Here is a 21,681-nt window from a genome sequence, read left to right as displayed (position 1 = left end):
TTAGCATTTGGTAGCATTATCTTTTAAATTGTTTAACTTGGGTCAAATATTTTGGGTAGCCTTCCACAAGTTTCTCACAATAAGTTGCTGGAATTTTGACCCATTCCTCCAGACAGAACTGGTGTAAATGAGTCAGGTTTGTAGGCCTCCTTCCTCACACATGCTTTTTCAGTTCTGCCCACAAATGTTCTATTGTTTTAAGGTCAGGGCTTTGTGATTGCAACTCCAATTCCCTGACTTTGTTGTCCTTAAGCCATTTTGCAAGAACTTTGGAGATATACATATGGTCAATGTCCATTTGGAAGACCCATTTGCGACCAAGCTTTAACTTCATGGCTGATGTATTGAGATGTTGCTTCAATATATCCACATAATTTTTCTTTCCTCATGATGCCATCTATTTTGTGAAGAGCACCAGTCCCTCCTGCAGCAAAGCACCCCCACAACATGATACTGCCCCCCACATGATTCATGGTTGGGATGGTGTTCTTCAGCTTGCAAGCCTCACCCTTTTTCCTCCAAACATAATGATGGTTATTGTGGCAAAACAGTTAAAATGTCAGACTAGAGGACATTTCACCAAAAAGTAAGCTCTTTGTCCCCCTTGTGCACATGCAAACTTTAGTCTGGCTTTTTTTATGGCAGTTTTGAGCAGTGGCTTCTTCCTTGCTGAGCAGCCTTTCAGTTTATGTTGATATAGTACTCATTTTACTGTGGATATAGATACTTGTCAACATGATTCCTCCAGCATCTTCACAAGGTCCTTTGCTGTTGTTCTGGGATTGATTTGTACTTTTTGCACTAAACTACATTCACCACTAGGAGACAGAATGCATCTCCTTCCAGAGTGGTATGATGGCTGCATGGTCCCATGGTGTTTACACTTGTGTATTATTGTTCTTATAGATGAATGTGGTACCTTCAGGCATATGGAAATTGCTCCCAAGGATGAAGTAGAATTGTGGAGGTCCACAATTTTTTTTTCTGAGGTCTTGGCTGATTTCTTTTAATTTTCCCCTGATGTCAAGCAAAGAGGCACTGAGTTTGAAGCTAGGCCTTAAAATACATCCACAGGTACACCTCCAATTGACACCAACTAGCCAATCAGAGCTAATTGGCTAATTGCCTAAAGGCATGACATCATTTTCTGGAATTTTCCAAGCTACTTAAAGGAACAGTTAACTTGTATGTAAACTTCTGACCCACTGGAATTTTGATATAGTCAATTAAATGTGAAACAATCTGTCTGTAAACAATTGTTGGAAAAATTACTTGTGTTGTGCTCAAAGTAGATGTACTAAACAACTTGCCAAAACTATTGTTTGCTAATATGAAATCTGTGGAGTGGTTAAAAAATGAGACTAAATCACTTGAACTGAAGTGTGCAGTATGTAAACTTCTGATTTCAACTGTATCTAAACTAATATATCAGCATTAAAGGGTAAATAAAAGTTTAGGGTGTTGTTTACCTCGTGGTATCTGACACACCCACTCCAGTTTGGCATTACAATGAAAGGTGCTGGGATAAAATGGCCGCGGGTTGAAATTATGAAACAGGAGGAGATATGGCTTGTAGGTTGTTTTCAAAGTCTGATAATATAACACAAAAACAAAAAGGAGACACTTAAAGGGATCGTTCACCCAAAAATGAAAATTCTCTCATCATTTACTCACCCTATTGCCATCCCAGATGTGCATGACTTTCTTTCTTCTGCTGAACACAAATGAAGATTTTAAGAAGAATATCTCAGCTCTGTAGGTCTGTAGGCAAGTGAATGGTGACCAGAACTCTGAAGGTCCAAAAAGCACATAAAGGCAGCATAAAAGTAATCAATAAGACTCCAGTGGTTAAATTAATGTCTTCTGAAGTGATATGAGAGGTGAGTGAGAAACAGATCAATATTTAAGTCCTTTTTAACTATAATTTCTCCTCCCTTCCCTGTAGGGTGCGATATGCCCCAAAAATTCAAAAATCGCAAAAACAAAAGAAGAATGTGAAAGTGGAGATTTATAGTAAAAAAGGACTTAAATATAGATTTTCTTCTCACCCACACCTACCATATCGCTTCTGAAGATGGATTTAACCACTGGAGTCATATGGATTACTTATATGCTGCTTTAATACACTTTTTGGACCTTCAAAGCTCTGGTTACCATTCACTTACATTGTATGGACCTACAGTGAAGAGATATTTTCTAAAAATCTTAATTTGTCTTCTGTAGATGGGATGGCATGAGGGTGAGTAAATTATGAGAGATTTAAAATTTTTGGGTGAACTAACCCTTTAATTACCACAGGCATTCTCAATTCAAACTGGCCTCTGCATCCTACTGCGTTACATGTACACACTCTCCCAGGGTACAGGATGCAGGATACGAGAGACTGTTTTGCATCAATTACTGCCCTCCCCAATCGTTCACACATACAAATCCAATTAACATCAACTAAGCCAAAATATCTCGGGTTATAGCTCATTATTATACGACTCTCTGGAATTCTTGATTCTGATTGGTCAGTCGTGGCATTCTGCAATTCAATTTTACTTCTAATCTTTTATGTAGAGCTAAAGGTCAGAGGTCATGCAAGGCAAATGTAATGAGAGGTTGTGTTGGCAACACCTTAAAGGCAGTGCAATCTCTGTTATAGTCATCATCTTCATGGAATTCTTGAGGGAAGATCAGCATGGAGACCTATAACCAAGCAAAAGAGGCAGCTATAAACAAATGAGGACATCCTACACACTGCACACATTAGTATTAGTCAACAAAGTAATACAGAGCAAATAATGGCTCAGATTGGTGAATTATCTCTCCATTTTGTTCAGAAAAACTTCTTAGGTTTGCTGACTCACTGGACGCCCGTCGCTCCACTCCCAGTTATTGTTGTTATTTGGGTTCCGTCGATTTAGTCCCACCCAGAAAAAGCGATTATCGCTGTTCATGGCAACAAACAACCACAAATACAAATATATTACTTTCTCTGCATGTGGGTCTGTGTGTTTACATGGGGGAAATGTAAAACAAATAGATTTAAACCTTATAGAGTCTCTCAGGATGAAATGTAATGCCTGCATTTCTTTAGCCTCAGTAAAGCTAGGCAGATTAGCGCCCAACGCCTCACAGAAATTATTTGCCTCTTCCCACGAGCGCTTCCGGGTCAAACGTTCCTCATGAAAGACCTGCAGACCGGGAAAACCCATATAAACACCAACCAATTAGACCAAACTAGCAAATCTAAGGACTTCTAAATTAAAGTGACAGTTCACCAAATAATTCTCTCATCATTTACTCAGCATCATGCTATCCCAGATGTGTATGACTTACTTTCTTCTGCAGAACACAAAGATTTTTAGAAGAATATTTCAGCTCTGTAGGTCCATACAACGTAAGTGAATGGTGACCAGACCTTTGACGCTCCAAAACTCACATGAGGACCACATAAAAGTAATCAATTCTCCAGTGGTGAAAGTGATATAATATAATGAGAAAGTGGAGATTTATAGTAAAAAAGGACTTAATTATTGATCAGTTAATCACCCACACCTATCATAATCGCTTCTGAAGATATGGATTAAACTACTTTTATGTGATTTTTGGAGTTTCAAAAGGTCTAGTCATCATTCATTTGCATTGTAAGGTCCTACTGGACTGAAATATTCTTCTAAAAATCCTTGTTTTTTCTGCAGTAGAACGAAAGACATACACATCTGGGATGGCATGAGGGTGAGTAAATAAATAGAGAATCTTCATGTTTTTGTAGAACTGTCACTTTAGTCAAATAAACAGAAATTATGATTATGACAGCAGGTATTAACTAATCATTAAAATTGTTGATTACATCATTCCTTTTAGGTCAACTCCTGTTATGCCAAAATTTTATATTTACGACATTTTTATGCAGTGGCTGATCTTTGCAACCAATCACAGACATGCTTTTTGTACGCATGAATGCAGAGCTGTGTGTGGACAGTCAGAGCTTGTGTTGAACTGCAGGCCTCAAACAGTCACACTTTGCTCACTTTATGTGCATCAATTATTATATTTGAAAAACAGTTTTGTTTTTCATGCTGCCAAGAGGGCCAAATCGAAGTTGTCCATTTTGATTTACTGATGTATAAAACAGCAATCAAGTAATTCAGAAACACAGTTCTCAGCATGTTTTGGATGTGTATCCTACAAAAAGAACATAGCATGCCATTGCCCCACACCAAGTAAATATTTTTGTCATAATCATGCAGCACTAGCAAATCCCTTCACACTAAATGTTTCAAGGAACAGTACCTTCAAGGGTCATTAACACATAAGTATGCACACACAAACCTTGTAACAGTAATTAAGGCCTTCCTTTGAAACCCATCCAGGTGCACAGGGACCATCGGGGTTGGGCACAACTGGGTCTGGAGTGGGTTGGACCAAGGATCTGATGGGTCTCTTACAGATATTACCAGCATTGAACTGAGTGCAATTCTTAACGGCCCACTGGCCCAAAAGACCCTTTGTAGTTATCACAACACATCCTCCAGGGAAAGCTGGAACACACACACACACACAGACACACACGGTTTATGTGGTGTATTCAATATAAACATACCATAGTTTGTGTGTTATTTGTTTAAGCAAAACTGTGTTTATTTATTGTAGTGACTTAGTTGACAGAATAGATCAAATTTTATAACCAATTTATGCAGAAATCCAGGTAAATCAAAAAAGGGTTTACAAACTTTTACCTGCAAATGTAAATTTAAAGTACTTACCCTGATGCCAAAAAAATAAGATTAACATTCAATGCAAATTCTTATTACAAACAACATGACATTGCCAATGAGCACTCTAAATCCATCCAAATCAAAGGAAGATACTCTTGTCTAATGGAGATATTTTTTTGGGATAAGGAACAGCCATAGCCAACCCCCACATTGAGTATTATTACCTGGTTCTGACAATCTCCAGTTGGTGTAGGTGACCCGGTCCACTGTTCCATTCTGACTTATCCACTGGTACTCTCCGGACCCTTTAGAGTCCTGCAGCCCCGTCCAGAAATATAACACCTCAGAGCTGGTATGCTCTTTCAGAAGACTGTTAATGAAGGCCTGTTCAAAACTAGAGCGAGAATTTTAAACATGACATTAATAGGGGGGAAAAAAAACGTCTCACAAAAAGCTTAACATTTATTGTAATAGATCACCTGGAAGATAACATTTTTTACTTAACACCTAATGTAACATCTATTGTACTGATCCTAACAAATATACTAACACAATGTGTTTGAAGCATTATAAGAAATTAGTAAGGAGTAAATAGTATACCTTAAAGCTCTGTTACCTGTAATTAATAGTGATGTGGCAGCTGTTTTTATAGGACACTAGATCAGTGTCCACTTTATAGCATGCATTGGCATGTCTTTTCCAATTCTAGAGATAAAGAAAACCAGATATGTGCCAATAAAATCTCGATCAGATTCACAACATCATCTGAAATCTAATTGCATGGTAATAATAACAGCATAACGCACAAAAAGAATAATCAATCCATTTTCATACATTGGTGTAGTTTCAGTTATTTATATACCCCCCTCTCTCTCTCTTTAATATGTCAGTGATGGTCACTCACCCCTTCTGGAGGGCAGCCTTCCTCTGGAGCACTGTCATTCACCATCCCTTTCGTCTTACACATGAAAGACCTCGGCTCGTCACAGTCAGACACAGACCACGTGTGATGCTGTAAACGGAGACAGAGAAACAACAGTTGATGATGTTTTCAGCATTCATTCTAATAATATGACAAAGATGAGTGAGATAAACAGTCTATCAGTATCTGACTTGAGAAAACACACACACACACACACCTCTCCGGCATAGTACACACAATGGATGGTATTTGGTAGAAGTGCTGGAGGTTCAGCCCTGGCCCAGTATGTGAAGGACACTGGCACTCCATCAACCCATTCAAAAATTGAGGAAGTTCCATTGCCCATAAGACCAATCCAAACCTCTGTAAATGCTTTCACACATATATAACATAAAATGAAATCAGAGTGCATAGTATACAATAATTCTTAAATGAATGATCTTTATTAGTGCTGTCAATCAATTCAGATAATTAAATCTGTTTTTGTAGTTATGAATAATGTCAGAATATGCCGAAATCTGCCTCTAAACACATAAAACTTAGTACCTTTTAAAGGAAAGTAAACACAATATTCTGTAACAAGTATGTTTTCTGTTGCCACTTTCTAGTACCATTGAAAGTGTGTTTGGTGGTATTCCATACTTGTTGAGCTTTAATTGTAATTAAAGGAACACCCCAAAAAATTATAAAATCAAATTATCTATTATATATATTAAAAAAAATGTATTATTATAAATATAAATAAAAAAGTAAACTTCACCCTGCTGAACACAAATTAAGACTTTTAGAAGAAAATTTCAGCTCTGTAGGTCCTCATAATGCAAGTGAATGGGTACCAATATTTTGAAGCCCCAAAAAGCACATAAGTGCAGCATTAAAGTAATCTGTATGACTCCAGTGGTTAAATCCATAAATCCATACAGATCAATATTTAAGTCTCATTCTTTCCCCTGTAAATTCTCCTCCCTGCCCAGTAGGTGGTGATATGCAAGCAGAATGCGAATCAAAAACAAAAGACGAAGAATGTGAAAGTGAAACAGGAGATTGATAGTAAAAAAGGACTTAAATATTGATCTGTTTCTCACCCAGACACAACAATAGGGTGAACACAATGATCTGACAAAACCCAACAACTGTTGGATGTTGGTGTTTGTTGGCATCTGTTGCTGTTTGTTAGGCAGGGTGAACTGGCCTTTAAAGAAGATATGATGTGAATATACCATACGATGCAAGTCAATGGGGACCAACACTTCCAAAGCTACAAAAAAAACATAAAAGGCAGCATAAAGGTAATCCATGTCTTTTGAAGCGATACGATCAGTTTTGGATGAAAGCAGAACAAAATGCATCTTTTTTTTTTTTACTAATTATTCTTGCCATCTGCAGTCTCCTTGGTGATCATAATTTGAAGCTCAATAACATTTCATCATGTTTGATGTATACGCAAAGCATTTTGGAGCTTGGAAGTGTTGGTCCCCATTGACTGACATTTTATGGATATACAGTAGGTACGGAAAGTATTCAGACCCCCTTACATTTTTCACTCTTTGTTATATTGCAGCCATTTGCTAAAATCATTTAAGTTCATTTTTTTTCCTCATTATTGTACACACAGCACCCCATATTGACAGAAAAACACAGAATTGTTTACATTTTTGCACATTTATTAAAAAAGAAAAACTGAAATATCACATGGTCCTAAGTATTCAGACCCTTTGCTGTGACACTCATATATTTAACTCAGGTGCTGTCCATTTCTTCTGATCATCCTTGAGATGGTTCTACACCTTCAATTGAGTCCAGCTGTGTTTGATTATACTGATTGGACTTGATTAGGAAAGCCACACACCTGTCTATATAAGACCTTACAGCTCACAGTGCATGTCAGAGCAAATGAGAATCATGAGGTCAAAGGAACTGCCTGAAGAGCTCAGAGACAGAATTGTGGCAAGGCACAGATCTGGCCAAGGTTACAAAAAATGTCTGCTGCCCTTAAGATTCATAAGAGCACAGTGGCCTCCATAATCCTTAAATGGAAGACGTTTGGGACGACCAGAACCCTTCCTAGAGCTGGCCGTCCGGCCAAACTGAGCTATCGGGGGAGAAGAGCCTTGGTGAGAGAGGTAAAGAAGAACCCAAAGATCACTGTGGCTGAGCTCCAGAGATGCAGTCGGGAGATGGGAGAAAGTTGTAGTAAGTCAACCATCACTGCAGCCATCCACCAGTCAGGGCTTTATGGCAGAGTGGCCCGACGGAAGCCTCTCCTCAGTGCAAGACACATGAAAGCCCGCATGGACTCCAAGATGGTGATAAATAAGATTCTCTGGTCTGATGAGACCAAGATAGAACTTTTTGGCCTTAATTCTAAGCGGTATGTGTGGAGAAAACCAGGCACTGCTCATCACCTGTCCAATACAGTCTCAACAGTGAAGCTTGGTGGTGGCAGCATCATGCTGTGGGGGTGTTTTTCAGCTGCAGGGACAGGACGACTGGTTGCAATCGAGGGAAAGATGAATGCAGCCAAGTACAGGGATATCCTGGACGAAAACCTTCTCCAGAGTGCTCTGGACCTCAGACTGGGCCGAAGGTTCACCTTCCAACAAGACAATGACCCTAAGCACACCGCTACAATAACGAAGGAGTGGCTTCACAACAACTCCGTGACTGTTCTTGAGTGGCCCAGCCAGAGCCCTGACTTAAACCCAATTGAGCATCTCTGGAGAGACCTGAAAATGGCTGTCCACCAATGTTTACCATCCAACCTGACAGAACTGGAGAGGATCTGCAAGGAGGAATGGCAGAGGATACCCAAATCCAGATGTGAAAAACTTGTTGCATCTTTCCCAAAAAGACTCATGGCTGTATTAGATCAAAAGAGTGCTTCTACTAAATACTGAACAAAGGGTCTGAATACTTAGGACCATGTGATATTTCAGTTTTTCTTTTTTAATAAATGTGCAAAAATGTCAACAATTCTGTGTTTTTCTGTCAATATGGGGTGCTGTGTGTACAATAATGAGGAAAAAAAATGAACTTATATGATTTTAGCAAATGGCTGCAATATAACAAAGAGTGAAAAATTTAAGGGAGTCTGAATACTTTCCATACCCACTGTATTCATATTATATCTCCATCTAAATATCTTTGTTTGTGTTCCTAAGAACAAAGAAAGTCATATGAGTTGAAGACGACATAAGGGTGAGAAAATGATGAGAGATATTATTGTTGGGCAAACTATTCCTTTAAGCTGGGATAGGTTAAATGGCATAATGGTTTTGCCTAAAAACAACACAATTAAACTTGTGTCAAACATATTTAATGAATCTCATAAATTAACATATTAATTATGGCACCCCTAAATGTACTATACATTTTACAAACCCTTATTTTTCCAAAACACATTTGTTGCTATTTGAGCTTATACACAAGTGTGTTAGCGAGATGTGTGTGTACTTGTATGAAAGTTTGCATGTAGCATTTCTACATCCTCCAAGCTGTGCATGCTGGCAAGCTGAGATCCTTCCCTTTCACAGGTCTGCTTTGCTTCAGGCTGGGACAGTTTTGACACATTTGTCACTCCGTGGAGTTTATAACAGAATCCTTTCCATCCATCCCAACCATCCTTACACATCGTGGGCTTATACACCTCCCTGACTGCTGAAACAAATTGGAAGGAGAATATGAAGAAAGAGAGAGAGAGAGAGATAGAAATGAAGGAAAAAAGAGCAATATCTGACCTGTACTCTCAGCTTGACTGTCATTCTCATTCTTCTCACAGATGAATGGAAGTCGATTCTCACACGTCTCTGTACCAAAATGCAGCTGCTCCTGAACAACCCCACAGTACTCATATGATACTAGTGACCTGTTAGAAATGCCTAACAAACACATACAGAAAAGAAAAAGTAAAAAATGTATGTAAACAGTGCTGTGGGTAGTGTAAACAATTGTATGTATACAATTATTCTTTATATTGTATTACATTTAATTTATAACTTAAATTAAAAAATGTTTGACTATCATTGTATTGTCCAACTGGTAAATGTTTATATAGGTTTTACAAATTAATTAATCAGTTAAGTGATGATTGCATAATTACTGTTCAAACTAGTAAATTAATTTCATTACAATTAATTTAAATTGAATTTAATAATAATTAAGACAACAATACAATTAATGTCTGGGTCATATTTAAATGCAAAATCTAATTATATTTTGTATAAATAGGAATGAAACATATTTAAAGCAGTTACAAATCTTTTCTTTCTTTTTTCATGGCAATTAAGCACAATTCTCAATACTGTAATGTTAAGAAAATCTCATTCTCATTACTGTACTAGAATGTGCTTAATTGTCATGAAAATAAATAAAATTTCTGTATGGGTAATACCTTTTTTTTGTTTTTTAATTACCTATATTTACAGTGTTCTGATCTGATACAAATCTGATTTGATCCAAGTTACAATAATGAACAAACAGAATTTGTTTTATCTAATAACACACCATTTATTGTATTGTTCTTGTACATACATCACTTAAACATTCAGAGTGTAGGTTGGAAAAAGTAAGTGAACCCCTAGTTTAGTGATGTCAACAAAAGCTAAAGTCAGAAGTTGGAAAAACTGGCATCCAATAAATGAAACGAGATTGGAAGGGTGGGGTAGAGCTACTTTGACTTATAAAAAACACTCAAACGTTTTGAGTTTGCTATTCACAAGAAGCATCTGCGTGGACCGAGCCTAGCCAAAAAGAGATCTCAGAACACCTACGATCAAGAATGGTTGCTTTGCATAAATCTGGAATGTGCTACAAAATTATCTCAAAGAGCTTTGATATTCATCTGTCCACAGTCAGAACAACTGTCTATAAACAGAGACGCTTTAGTACTCTCCCTAGAATAGCTGTCCAGCCAAATGTTCAGTTAATTTTTACACCTTACTGTGAATGATTAATGGGACATGTTCAATAAAGACATGAAATATTATAATTGTTTGGTGTTGTTAGCTTGAGCACATTGTTTTTGTCTTTACTAGTGACTGAAGATGAGATCGCATTTAATTAATGCAGACAACTAGCTAATTCCAAAGGGTTCACATACTTTTTCTTGCCACTGTATACAGTATTTATACATATATATATATATATATATATATATATATATATATATATATATGTGTGTATATACATTTTATTCAGGGTTGAATTATGAGCTGGATATTTCTTTCCAGTATTTATGAGTTTCACCCAAGTAATGGATTACTTTTTTGGAGTAGTTTCCCCAACACTGCATGCCAGTCCTTTACGTAGAAAGATTTTATGGAGTTCATTTTACTAACACCACACATACTGGGTGAGCAGAGACAAACCACACACATCATCACAGCTGACCATCAGAGACAATGCTGTCATCCCTCTCCTCAGAAGCAGAGCCTCTGTTTCTGTATACTGCATAAAGCCACCATTCAAGCCATTGACTTGTTATTCTACCAAAAACAACTATGCTTTTATGTCCAAACATACAAGCACACCATCGTGTTAACAGTGACAGTAATGACATTGTCAGTGGTTAGAAATCAGACTTGTGCTGATATATGATCACTGGTATGATGCATAAATTGGCCCTCCTTGATTTATCAAAACTAAATCACTGCAGAACAGAATAAGTGTCACACAGTAAATGTACTGTACATGTAGGACACAACAAAAAGTGGAACAGCAACAATTAAAGGTGACACTATTCATGGAAAACAGAATTTCCTTGCCCTTTTCTTTGCTCTTTTTAAATAAAAGAGTTGTACTACATTCTCTAACATTCACAAAACAAAGCTCCTACTCCAGACCACCCAGGCCATTTATGGAAACTAAGCTGCAAATATTGGTCATTTAGAAATCACTGTATTGACATCAGAACCATGAGCACATTAACATATGGCTAGCCAAATTTCTATATCAACACCTAAACACTATTCAGCAACTTGGCCTGCCCTGATGAATGACAATGTGAGCAAATAATAACACAAATCATTTACATGTAGAAGTCTTAAAGGTACAGTAGCAAAATAATTCCAATGGGGTAGTGACAGGGTGGAAAATTATCATGTAAATCTATATTATGAATATTTATGGAGGAAGACACATTGACTAACATTATAAGTGGACTTCAGGGAAACAGAATATTCCAAAACCTTTATATATGGCCTTTAGATGTATATTCTGGGTATATCATAGTTTAATTTATATTAGTTAATTATTTCCCCTTAAAATCAAAGCTTAAAATCAACAATATATACATTTAATACCAAAAGATAGTATACTGGAAAGATCTTTGCTTATAGAATTCTATCAGAATTAAATCACCTGTTTCCCAAGGGGCAAAAGATAAGGCGGATCCATCTGACCACTGCCATCCCTGCATCCAGTCTAGATGGTTCAGTCCAATCCACAGTTTGCTTGGCATGTCTTCCCGGCCTTTAACTGAGTGACAGGGTGACAGAAATTGAGAACATTAGAAATAAACAAAAATATATATACACATGTAAATAAAAATTTTAGTGAAAAAATGTGTCAAAAGTGAAAGAGAAATTAGCCTTACAAAACTCAAGCTCTTGAGGGCTAGACACACTGAGCAAGTCTCCACCTTGACTACGACAGGCATCCAGTGCCTCATGCCACGTCACCACCGCTGTGGATACTACCTGGTAGCAGCGTCCCTTTACTGTGCCTTTTTCCCATAAAGTAGAACAGCCTTCAACTAAATGAAATAAAAGTGGGTGGAGGGGTTAGTTAATTAGGTTCTTTCACTATCTAGACACTAATCTATTTTGGTACATTGATTTTGCTACTTTTAAGCTTCTTATCCACACTGGTACAGCGTTTTTCTCCACCAAAAGCAACTTTGAAAAAAATTCTCCGTAAACTTTTGTCAAAGTAAATGGATTAATGTGGAAGTGGTCCAAGTTGTCAGTCCAATTTGAAATGACAGAATGCATCAGAACTCATTAAACATTTCTAATTAACAGTGGTAAGAAAGTCACCAAGCTCCTTGACCTTTTCAGAGCACTGAAAGCTGGTAGCATATCTGCTCCGGTATGCTAGAGCAGCATTTATTTTTATTTTATTATTATTTTATCCCCAATTTGGGATGCCCAATTCCCAATGTGCTCTACGTCCTCATGACTCGCCTCAATCCGGGTGGTGGAGGACGAATCTCAGTTGCCTCAGTGTCTGAGACCTTCAATCTGCGCATCTTATCATGTGACTTGTTGACTGTGTTACCGCGAGACATAGCGTGTGGAGGCTTCATGATATTCTCCATGGCATCCACACAAAACTCACCACGCGCCCCACTGAGAACAAACCACATTATAGTGACCACGAGGAGATTACCCTATGTGACTTTACTCTCCCTAGCAACCGGGCCAATTTGGTTGCTTTGGAGACCTGGCTGGAGTCACTCAGCATGGATTCGAACTCGTGACTTCAGGGGTGGTAGTCAGCATTAATACTCGCTGAGCTACCCAGGCTCCATAGAGGAGTATTTATTAAATAACTGCACATTTTCCAAAAATCTGGTTTTTATTTGAATACTGAATGTGGCCTTGCAAGTACAGAACTGCTGAACAAGGCCAGCTTAAATCAACATACTGTATATGTATGTACACTTAAAAGTGGTGTTTGTGTTTCTGACATGGTGAAAAAAACATGGTGTTTCTGCAGAAATGGTTGACCAAGGTGGTCTTGCTGGTTCAACCAGCTAACTGATGTAGTCCTGCTGGAAAAAGTAATGTTACAGGTTCAATACAAGTTAAGCTCTACATATTTGAAATTATTTTATGTGGTAATAGAAAGCTACTGTATGTTATAGATAATGTTGATTACCACATGACGTAACCTCAAGTCATCCCAACAAATATTGTGCTGACAGCAATTCACTTACAATGGAAGTTTAGGGGGCAAGGCATTGAAAGCAGAAATGTGAGGCTCATATTTTTATTAAAGCACTTTTATTAATTCTTCTGCACAAAGTGTATCATTTGAGTAAGAATGTTGTCTTAGTCTATCTTTCAGTGTCAGGACTACTGCTCTATGCAAAAATGTGGTTATGTGTTAGCAGTGTATTTCCTGGGTTGAATTTTCTCTATGTAAACGGTTTCTTTCTGGTGTCCTTTTGAGTAGCATCCAAAAGTTACTGGGGGTTAGCAAGATAACATGGTCATGACAGAGTTGAAGATTGGATATAAATTTGAACAGCCAATGTTAGAGCGATTATTTATAAGGCCTATGGAGCTATTGCTATATTTAGCAAAATGTCTGATTTGAAGCAAGTAAGTGTCATCAGAAATGTACTCTAAAAGACACACATATTTTTACATGGGCAGATCATTATAAACAACAATGAAACATGACATATAAAAAAACGAATACGTTCACCTAAGCATCAGTGTCAAGTTTCAAGAGTTGTTATTAAATGTCTTACATTTTATTTGTATGCTCTTTCAGCATTTATTTACTCATTTATTTATTTTTTGCACACAATGGCTCCTTCTTGGATTGTACTATTTGAAATGATGTCTAGTTAATCAATAGTGAATATAGACAAAAACCATGTCTGACAAAATGTTTAAATAACATTTAGACCATCTCTTCATTATGAGATTGTTTCATCAGTGGTACAGAATTTATGCTGGATTGAAATTATTTTTTAAAAGTCATCCAGTAGTAAACTGCTGGGAATTTTGTAAAATGAGTCATATGTTTAAATGTTTGAAAGCCCTTTGACCTTCCCAGCTGTTTTTTGGAAAATCCCAGAAGCTGTGGGGGTTGGGATGTAAACCATACCAGATTTCAGACAATTTCCCCACTTCTGCTCTAGGTCATAGTTTGCTGTGGTAGAGCACCAGTCTAGCGGTTGGTCGCCAGTGCCAGGCAGACAGCCGTGGTGCCATGTCATGTTGTAGAGAAAGGGGAACTCACAGGGTGCCCCGTTAGAATTCCCCCCACTTGTGTGCATGCCTGTAAAATAGAGAGGAACATTCATTTTTCACTATATTTGAGTCTGTGTTTTTCTGTATACTTTTGTGTTGGCAAGTTTCAACAGTCAAATTAGTGCAAATGCACTGAGAGAACCCACAAAGGCAAACTCAGTTGCACACTTCACAAACCTTATCAAGCTAATGTAAAAAATATTCAGTTTCAGACCAGCCACATGCAAATGTAGCCACTTTAAAGGGTGCTGTGAGTTTAAAGATGTTGTTACTCAGGGAAGAAACATTCGTTTCGTTTTAGAGTGGAGAAAAGACCATAATTTCTGGGCAGGCAAAATATACATAGTTAACAACTAAAAAACAAAAAAACTAACAAAAAAACTAATAAATTAGGGCTGTCAATCGAATAAAATTAATACAATTAAATGGTAAATGGTCTGCACTTATATAGCGCTTTTTTAACCTTAGCGGTTTTCAAAGCGCTTGACACTGTGACTCGTTTACCCATTCACACACATTCACACACCAATGACGGCAGAGCTGCCATGCAAGGCGCTAGCCAGCCATTGGGAGCAACTTGGGGTTCAGTGTCTTGCCCAAGGACACTTCAGCATGTGCAGTTATGTGGGCCAGGAATCGAACCGCCAAACCTGCGATTAGTGGCAAACCTGCTCACCTGAGCCACAGCCGCCCATTAATTACATGACATGCAGACTAATAAATCAAATTAAATCGCAAATGCTTGCTGAGACAGACCCTCAGATAACAATAATTCAATATAGAATTATTTAACAATTATGGTTACATTTAAATGTAAATATTATAAATATAATATACACCTACTGAGCACTTTATTAGGAACATTATGGACCTAATAAAGTGCCCAACGTGGTCTTCAGCTGTTATAGCCCATCCGCCTAAAGGTTCTATGTGTTGTGCATTTTGAAATGCTATTCTGCTCAATACAATTGTACAGAGTGGTTATCTGAGTTAATGTAGCATTTCTGTCAGCTCGAACCAGTCTGGCCATTCTGCGTTGTCCTCTCTATTATCAACAAGGCATTTCCATCCACATAACTGCTGCTCACTGGATGGTTTTTCCACCATTCGGAGTAAACTCTACAGACTGTTGTGCGTGAAAATCCCAGGAAATCAGCAGTTACAGAAATACTCAAGCCAGCCCGTCTGGCACCAACAATCATGCCACAGTTGAAATAACTGAGATCAAATTTTTTCCCCATTCTGATGGTTGATGTGAACATTAACTGAAGCTCCTAACCCAAACTGTAAAGAGTCATGATGTGCATCTAAATTTGTTAACAGAGCTCAGAAGGGAAATGTATCTAACACTGAATTCATGCCAAGAATTGTTATCTGATAAGATAGATATGGCGCAATCGCTGTGCTCATAAACAGTCACACACATCTGTGCAGAGTGACAGTTGGAGTTTCCCGTAAAGTCCATTATTCTACTGTCACACCAAATAACAGTGGCTTTTCTAGTGAACAGATATCCTATGCAAACCTAAGACTCTTCCTGCAGGGCGCAGAAGCATAAAGCAGATCAACAGGATGATTTGAACAGTCTGGACTTGCATTTGCTGCAAGATCTTTCAACACAGTATAAACCACAATACACTCACACAAACAAATGTTTAAATGTAGCTGCTGTTAACTGTCAGTCTAGTTACAGGAAATCCCCTCTGCATAAAAAAAAAACTCCAAACATCTTTACAAAAATGAATAGAACAGAACAAAAAATGCAGCATTCACATCATGTCAGAATTACTGTGATGTTTTCAGAGGTTTCCAACTACTAAAAACATTAATGTCTTTGTCAAACTCATCATTGGACAGTTGGAAACTCTTCATTAACCCATAAAATAACAAAACTGCAGCGGGCACAACAGTTAGTTACATACCACTACATAGAAGTCCTATTTCTGTTTGATATGCCATTTTATTATATGCAGCCATTGCTACAGAACCTGGTGTAGAAAAGTTTTTTTACAAAACTAGTAGCCCTTTCATTTTGAATGATGCATTTTACAGTCACCAACAACAAGGCCACATGTGAATCCATTTAGCCATTATAAGCATTCCCATAGAAACAAACCATTTCTCCAAGGAACAGCTTAGAGTAGAATCACAGAGTTGTTATCTCATAATTCCGATGACAACATGACATGAAACCAGCAACAGAAAAAATGTTTTATCTAATCACTTTTATCTAACATAGTCCCCTGTTTCCACCTGGTATTAAGATGTGTTTTGGGTGATCGGATCACATGTGGTCAGCCCTAATATAATATAGGTCTAAACGGGGTCTAAAACATTTTGTTATCTTATCAAAAAAACACTTACAAATGTGGTCAAAAAGCATGTGACCACATTGCATTTGATGTGTAAATGCTACTCCATCCTGTAAGCACCGCCCCTCACCTGTCAATCAACTGCTGTGCTAAAACAAGTTTAAACTTTGCTGGTTATAAGCAGCTAAGGAAATAACCATCCAATTGGAAAATGTAAAAATGTTGATACATACACAATCACAGGAACTTCTCAGATCTTCTTAAGTGTGTCTGATATCAAAATAAAAGCAAAGAACAAACACCTGAAGCACCTTTAATACATGTAATCCACTAAAATAACAGCTTGACATGTAGCGCTTGTGCTTAGATGAAATTTCAAAGGCATCTGGGAGAAACAGCGCTTTTTTTTCATGCTTTCTTTGTATCTTCTGACTTTGTTGCGCTTTATTATCATGCAGTAACACACTAGCATAGTGATTGATGTATGTCATCATGAAACAGATACCCTCCCCTCAAAATCTGAACACAAGTGGTCACAGGAGACGCATTTAAGTGACCAGAAGTAAACATCGATGCGTCTAACCTGACCACATGTGATCGGATCACCCGAGATGCATCGTAATACCAGGTGGAAACTGGGTCCTAGTGAACATTCTTATGGGCACAATCCATTAAAAGAAAATCAATTATCCTTGGTGGTGAACCTACAACCTACAATCCTTGGGTTACATCCCAAGATCTTTACCCATAAGGCTACACCTAAGTGACAAGGTGAGTGCATGTACATGTGGTAGTTTCTTACTTTGGTAAGGCCGCTGACAGATGTTCTCTGTACTTCCTCCTCTTTTCCAGGTGTCTGTTGCATCTCGCTTGACAGTTACAGTGTCTTCAGCTCCCACACTCAGTTTCATGTGGTACTCTGTGTGGATAATGTCCTCAAAGCACTTCCACTGCAGAATCTCTGTGGAGTCGCAGCTGAACATGGTCACTGTTTTGGAGCGCACCTCCAGACCCAAACACATAGAAGACTCTACGTGGTACAGCATGTGGCCCGAACCCCACTTCCATGACATGGCCGGTACTGATGAACACCCTCCCAACTTCAATGCCCCATTCTGGACCAGAAGGCACATGCCAGTACTTTTGTGCTGGATAGTAAATGTGTCATCTCCTGTAATACAATAGATTGTGTCTTATGTTACAATGACATTTTATCAGGCAAAAGATAAATCAAACATGTAAAATCAAACACTATAATTAAGCTTCATTGGGCAAAATACAGAAATTTTTAAAATCCTATCTTATTTGTTCAAATCCTAACTTGAACTTTTCTGATCACGTTTATAGCATAATACCCTTGTAATTACTACTATTTAACCTATCAAATGTCCTTGTAAACCACAAAAAAAAAAAAAAAACACACACACACACACACACACACACACAATCATTGTGGGGGCTCTCCATAGACTTCCATGCATTTTATACAGATCTAATGATAATTTCTATCTCCTAACCCTGACAGAAACCTTTTTGCATTTTTACATTTTCAAAAAAGCACAGTTTAGTGGTTTTAATAAGCCATTTCCCTCATGGGGACAGCTGGCTTGGCCCCACAAGGTAGGTGATCTCGGGGTTTACTATCCTTGTGGGGACTTTTGGTCCCCACAATGTAGTATAAAGATGCACACACACGCACGCACACACAAGGCCAAAAGTAAAAAGATAGAGCAAACAGAGCCTTTATTAAAAACTTTTGAAATTGAAGATCAAAAAGTGGTCAATTTGAACTGGCAGGTTCACAGTAAGGACTTGATCGTTAAGACCATCCAAAGGTTAAGATAGGAAGTTTCTATAATACGGCCCCAGATCACAAACAACACAAACTGACTAGAGGCTCATTTAAACAACCACGTTTAGTTTTTTTTCATTACAACATGTAGGCACATGCACATGATTTTCCCATTAAGGTCCATATTCTGATTAACCTTTTATTCCAAAAACAAGGTTTAGATGCTGCATAATTATTGGAATACTGCTTTTGGTAATCAGCATCTGGAATCCTCTAAGACATGCTACTCTCTTCTGGAAACACTTGAGATGATAAACTGGAGATGTGCATTCTCCACAGTAATTAAACCAACTCGTTAATTCTCATTCATGTCCTTAACAGTAACACACAAGAGCACAAACAATGTTAGCCTACAAAAGTAGGCTATGACCTTTCTTGCAATGTTTTTTTTTTAAACGAGTCTCCTCGCTCCAAAAATATATTTGACTGTACCGTCTGTATCTTATGTCACCCAAAATAACTATCGGTTGGATATGTGCATATATAAATCAATATTCTTTTACAGTGAATATGCCAGACTTATCCACTTGTATAGATGTGCAAAATGTCTCAAAGTCAACTCTGCTGCAATCTTTGTTTAAATGGCACTTGTGTTATTGTTGAAGTAGCCTTGGAGTGCATTTAAATAAACACTGTCACTATCATTTACCTCTTGCTAAATGCAAGCTATTTTCCACAAGAACTAATAAGGTGCCACAGTTGTGTCTGCATTCTTATTTTCACTTTGCAGTTTGGAACAATAGGCATAAAACAAAGAGCTCTTTGAGTCATGCAGTGCTCTGCTGAGGGTGGGCCATCAATGCAGCCACAACAAAACAAACATACCGTCAATATTTCTCTGAAGAGTTTGTGACGCATTATTTATTTAGAAAAACACATGTGCAAGTATGGTGTGTGTGCTTAATATATATGTCTACAAACATACATATTTTTACATATATTAGATATCAGGTTTATAGTATACATTGCTAATATAGGCTATTTCAAAATGGATGTGTTTTATTATTTAAAGGCAAAAGGGTGTTAAGTGTGGAATGCTCTCTCTCTCTCTCTCTCTCTCTCTCTCTCTCTCTCTCTCTCTCGCTCTCTCAATTTTCAATTTCAATTTAAAAGTACTTTATTGGCATGATTGTGTTTACATACAATATTGCCAAAGCATTAATACACAAAACAGATAATAACAAGACAAATAATAATGATAAGATAGAATTAAAATAAGGTGCCAGGTAATTAATCAAATAAAATAAAACTATAATAACAATATACACTATACAATATAAAATAAGCATTTAACAGGACATTATGAACATAAGAAAATAAAAGTACTGTGAATGAAGTACATTAAGGCAGTAATTGGCTTCTGAGGGTGTGCAGCTCAAAAATGAATTTAGCTGCAACTGATGCATGATCTCTCTCTCTCTCTCTCTCTCTCTCTCTCTCTCTCTCTCTGTGTGTGTGTGAGTGTCTCGCCCACATAAACACACACATATTTCTGAAATATGAGGAGGTGATTTACAGCTATCAGCAGTAATATACATTGAGACAATTAAGTGGTTTAACATTTCAATGCTATATAAATACCGTGTATAATCATTTCCAAACATTGGAAATTACCCTCTAAACAGGCAGCATGTAAACCATTGGGGCTTTACCAGACCCACAAATTCACACATGTAAGCTGATTGCAGAACTAAACTAATATTTAAACATTTCATAAGCAACTCACAACCAACCTGCTTTCAGTCCTTCTCAAAGAGAAGTATCTTATTGGCGGGGTTTAAATATTAAGCGTATTAAAAAGCAGTAAAATTAACAGTAGAATGCTCTCATTTAGGCTGTACAGAAGATATATATGATACGAAAAGGAGACTTACCATAGTTTACAGCAGATCTGCAACTTCCTAAATTAATTGCTCCTGTTCCTAAAAGAAGGATTAATAGTGTACAAAACAAAGGCTGCTGTCTGTCCCAATCCATGATGAGAAATGTAAAAAACATCCTTTAAAAACAGTCATACGTCTCTCCGGAGTACATACGCATATACTGGCATGATTTTTGTACTTTCGCGTTAACCACACTTGGTGAGACGCCACTCCAGACACACTTTCTGTTTCTGTTTATTGCTCTACTTATGGTCAGCTGTCAAGTACGTCAAAGCGACGAAGGCCACGCCCCAAAATGTAATGCTGCTTATTGATTGGTAGCTTACATTGACATCGCACTCTTCACCCCCTTTCGATATTTGAAGCTGTTTGATGAATTATTTTCTTAGTTAATTAATTATTAGTTTGATTTTGCCCTTTCGGGCTGTTGGTTAATTAACTAGGTCTTAAATAGTTTAACATAATATATTTAATCATTTTAATCGATTAAATATGAATATTACACAGTCATTAAATTAAAACAATAATACAAAATAATATAAATTATCATATAGGCAATCATATATTTTGATATGTTAAGTTATAATGATGATTATATTTTTGATTTATATTATTATGGAGTGCTAAAAACACTTGGCTATTGGCTGCAGTCATATCTCAACAGACTATATATGCTTGTAGGCTCTCGTCCTTTTACTCCATCATCACTGCATGTCGAACTGTGTATGACTGATTTGCACTATTATATATTGCATATTGTATTGTATTGCCCATTGTGCATATTGCTCTGTATTGTATATTACATAATTTTACAGTGTATTGCACTGTATATTATATACTGCAGCCATTAAATTCTAACTTAGACTCTGAATTGTAGTTGATTTGTATTCGCGTGACATTTACTATTAGCCTATGGCTGTTTTAAGGTGAATATAAATGTAAAAGGTACAAAATCATACTGAACAAATATCTACACCGAGTGCCCAATTATTAGGCAACTGAGTATTCTGATCTTAAAATTA

The 21,681-nt window shown here is 37.3% G+C and overlaps 1 protein-coding gene across 2 annotated transcripts in view; it reads right to left on the bottom strand.

Moving 5' to 3' along the window:
- Positions 1 to 20,886, bottom strand: part of ly75 (lymphocyte antigen 75) — a 46,502-nt gene extending 25,616 nt beyond the window's left edge. The window contains exons 1-16 of one of the 2 annotated variants that reach the window (XM_052101412.1): positions 20,651 to 20,886; positions 17,727 to 18,095; positions 14,467 to 14,640; positions 12,221 to 12,379; positions 11,986 to 12,102; positions 9,366 to 9,506; positions 9,082 to 9,285; positions 5,846 to 6,000; positions 5,611 to 5,718; positions 5,323 to 5,411; positions 4,931 to 5,100; positions 4,321 to 4,529; positions 3,037 to 3,179; positions 2,853 to 2,934; positions 2,620 to 2,691; positions 1,470 to 1,590 (exon numbers count right to left, since the gene is read on the bottom strand). In XM_052101412.1, coding sequence (XP_051957372.1) covers positions 1,470 to 1,590; positions 2,620 to 2,691; positions 2,853 to 2,934; positions 3,037 to 3,179; positions 4,321 to 4,529; positions 4,931 to 5,100; positions 5,323 to 5,411; positions 5,611 to 5,718; positions 5,846 to 6,000; positions 9,082 to 9,285; positions 9,366 to 9,506; positions 11,986 to 12,102; positions 12,221 to 12,379; positions 14,467 to 14,640; positions 17,727 to 18,095; positions 20,651 to 20,774 — 2,437 coding nt within the window. In that variant the 5' untranslated portion in view covers positions 20,775 to 20,886. The remainder of the gene's footprint in view (positions 1 to 1,469; positions 1,591 to 2,619; positions 2,692 to 2,852; positions 2,935 to 3,036; positions 3,180 to 4,320; positions 4,530 to 4,930; positions 5,101 to 5,322; positions 5,412 to 5,610; positions 5,719 to 5,845; positions 6,001 to 9,081; positions 9,286 to 9,365; positions 9,507 to 11,985; positions 12,103 to 12,220; positions 12,380 to 14,466; positions 14,641 to 17,726; positions 18,096 to 20,650) is intronic. The other variant, XM_052101414.1, reaches the window with a different exon arrangement.
- Positions 20,887 to 21,681: the final 795 nt, after the last annotated feature.

The sequence above is a fragment of the Xyrauchen texanus genome, chromosome 32, assembly GCF_025860055.1.
Source record: "Xyrauchen texanus isolate HMW12.3.18 chromosome 32, RBS_HiC_50CHRs, whole genome shotgun sequence".
Taxonomy (NCBI): Eukaryota; Metazoa; Chordata; class Actinopteri; order Cypriniformes; family Catostomidae; genus Xyrauchen; species Xyrauchen texanus.
The sequence above is the reverse complement of the archived record's forward strand: the minus strand, read 5'-3'. Positions and strand labels throughout refer to the sequence as shown.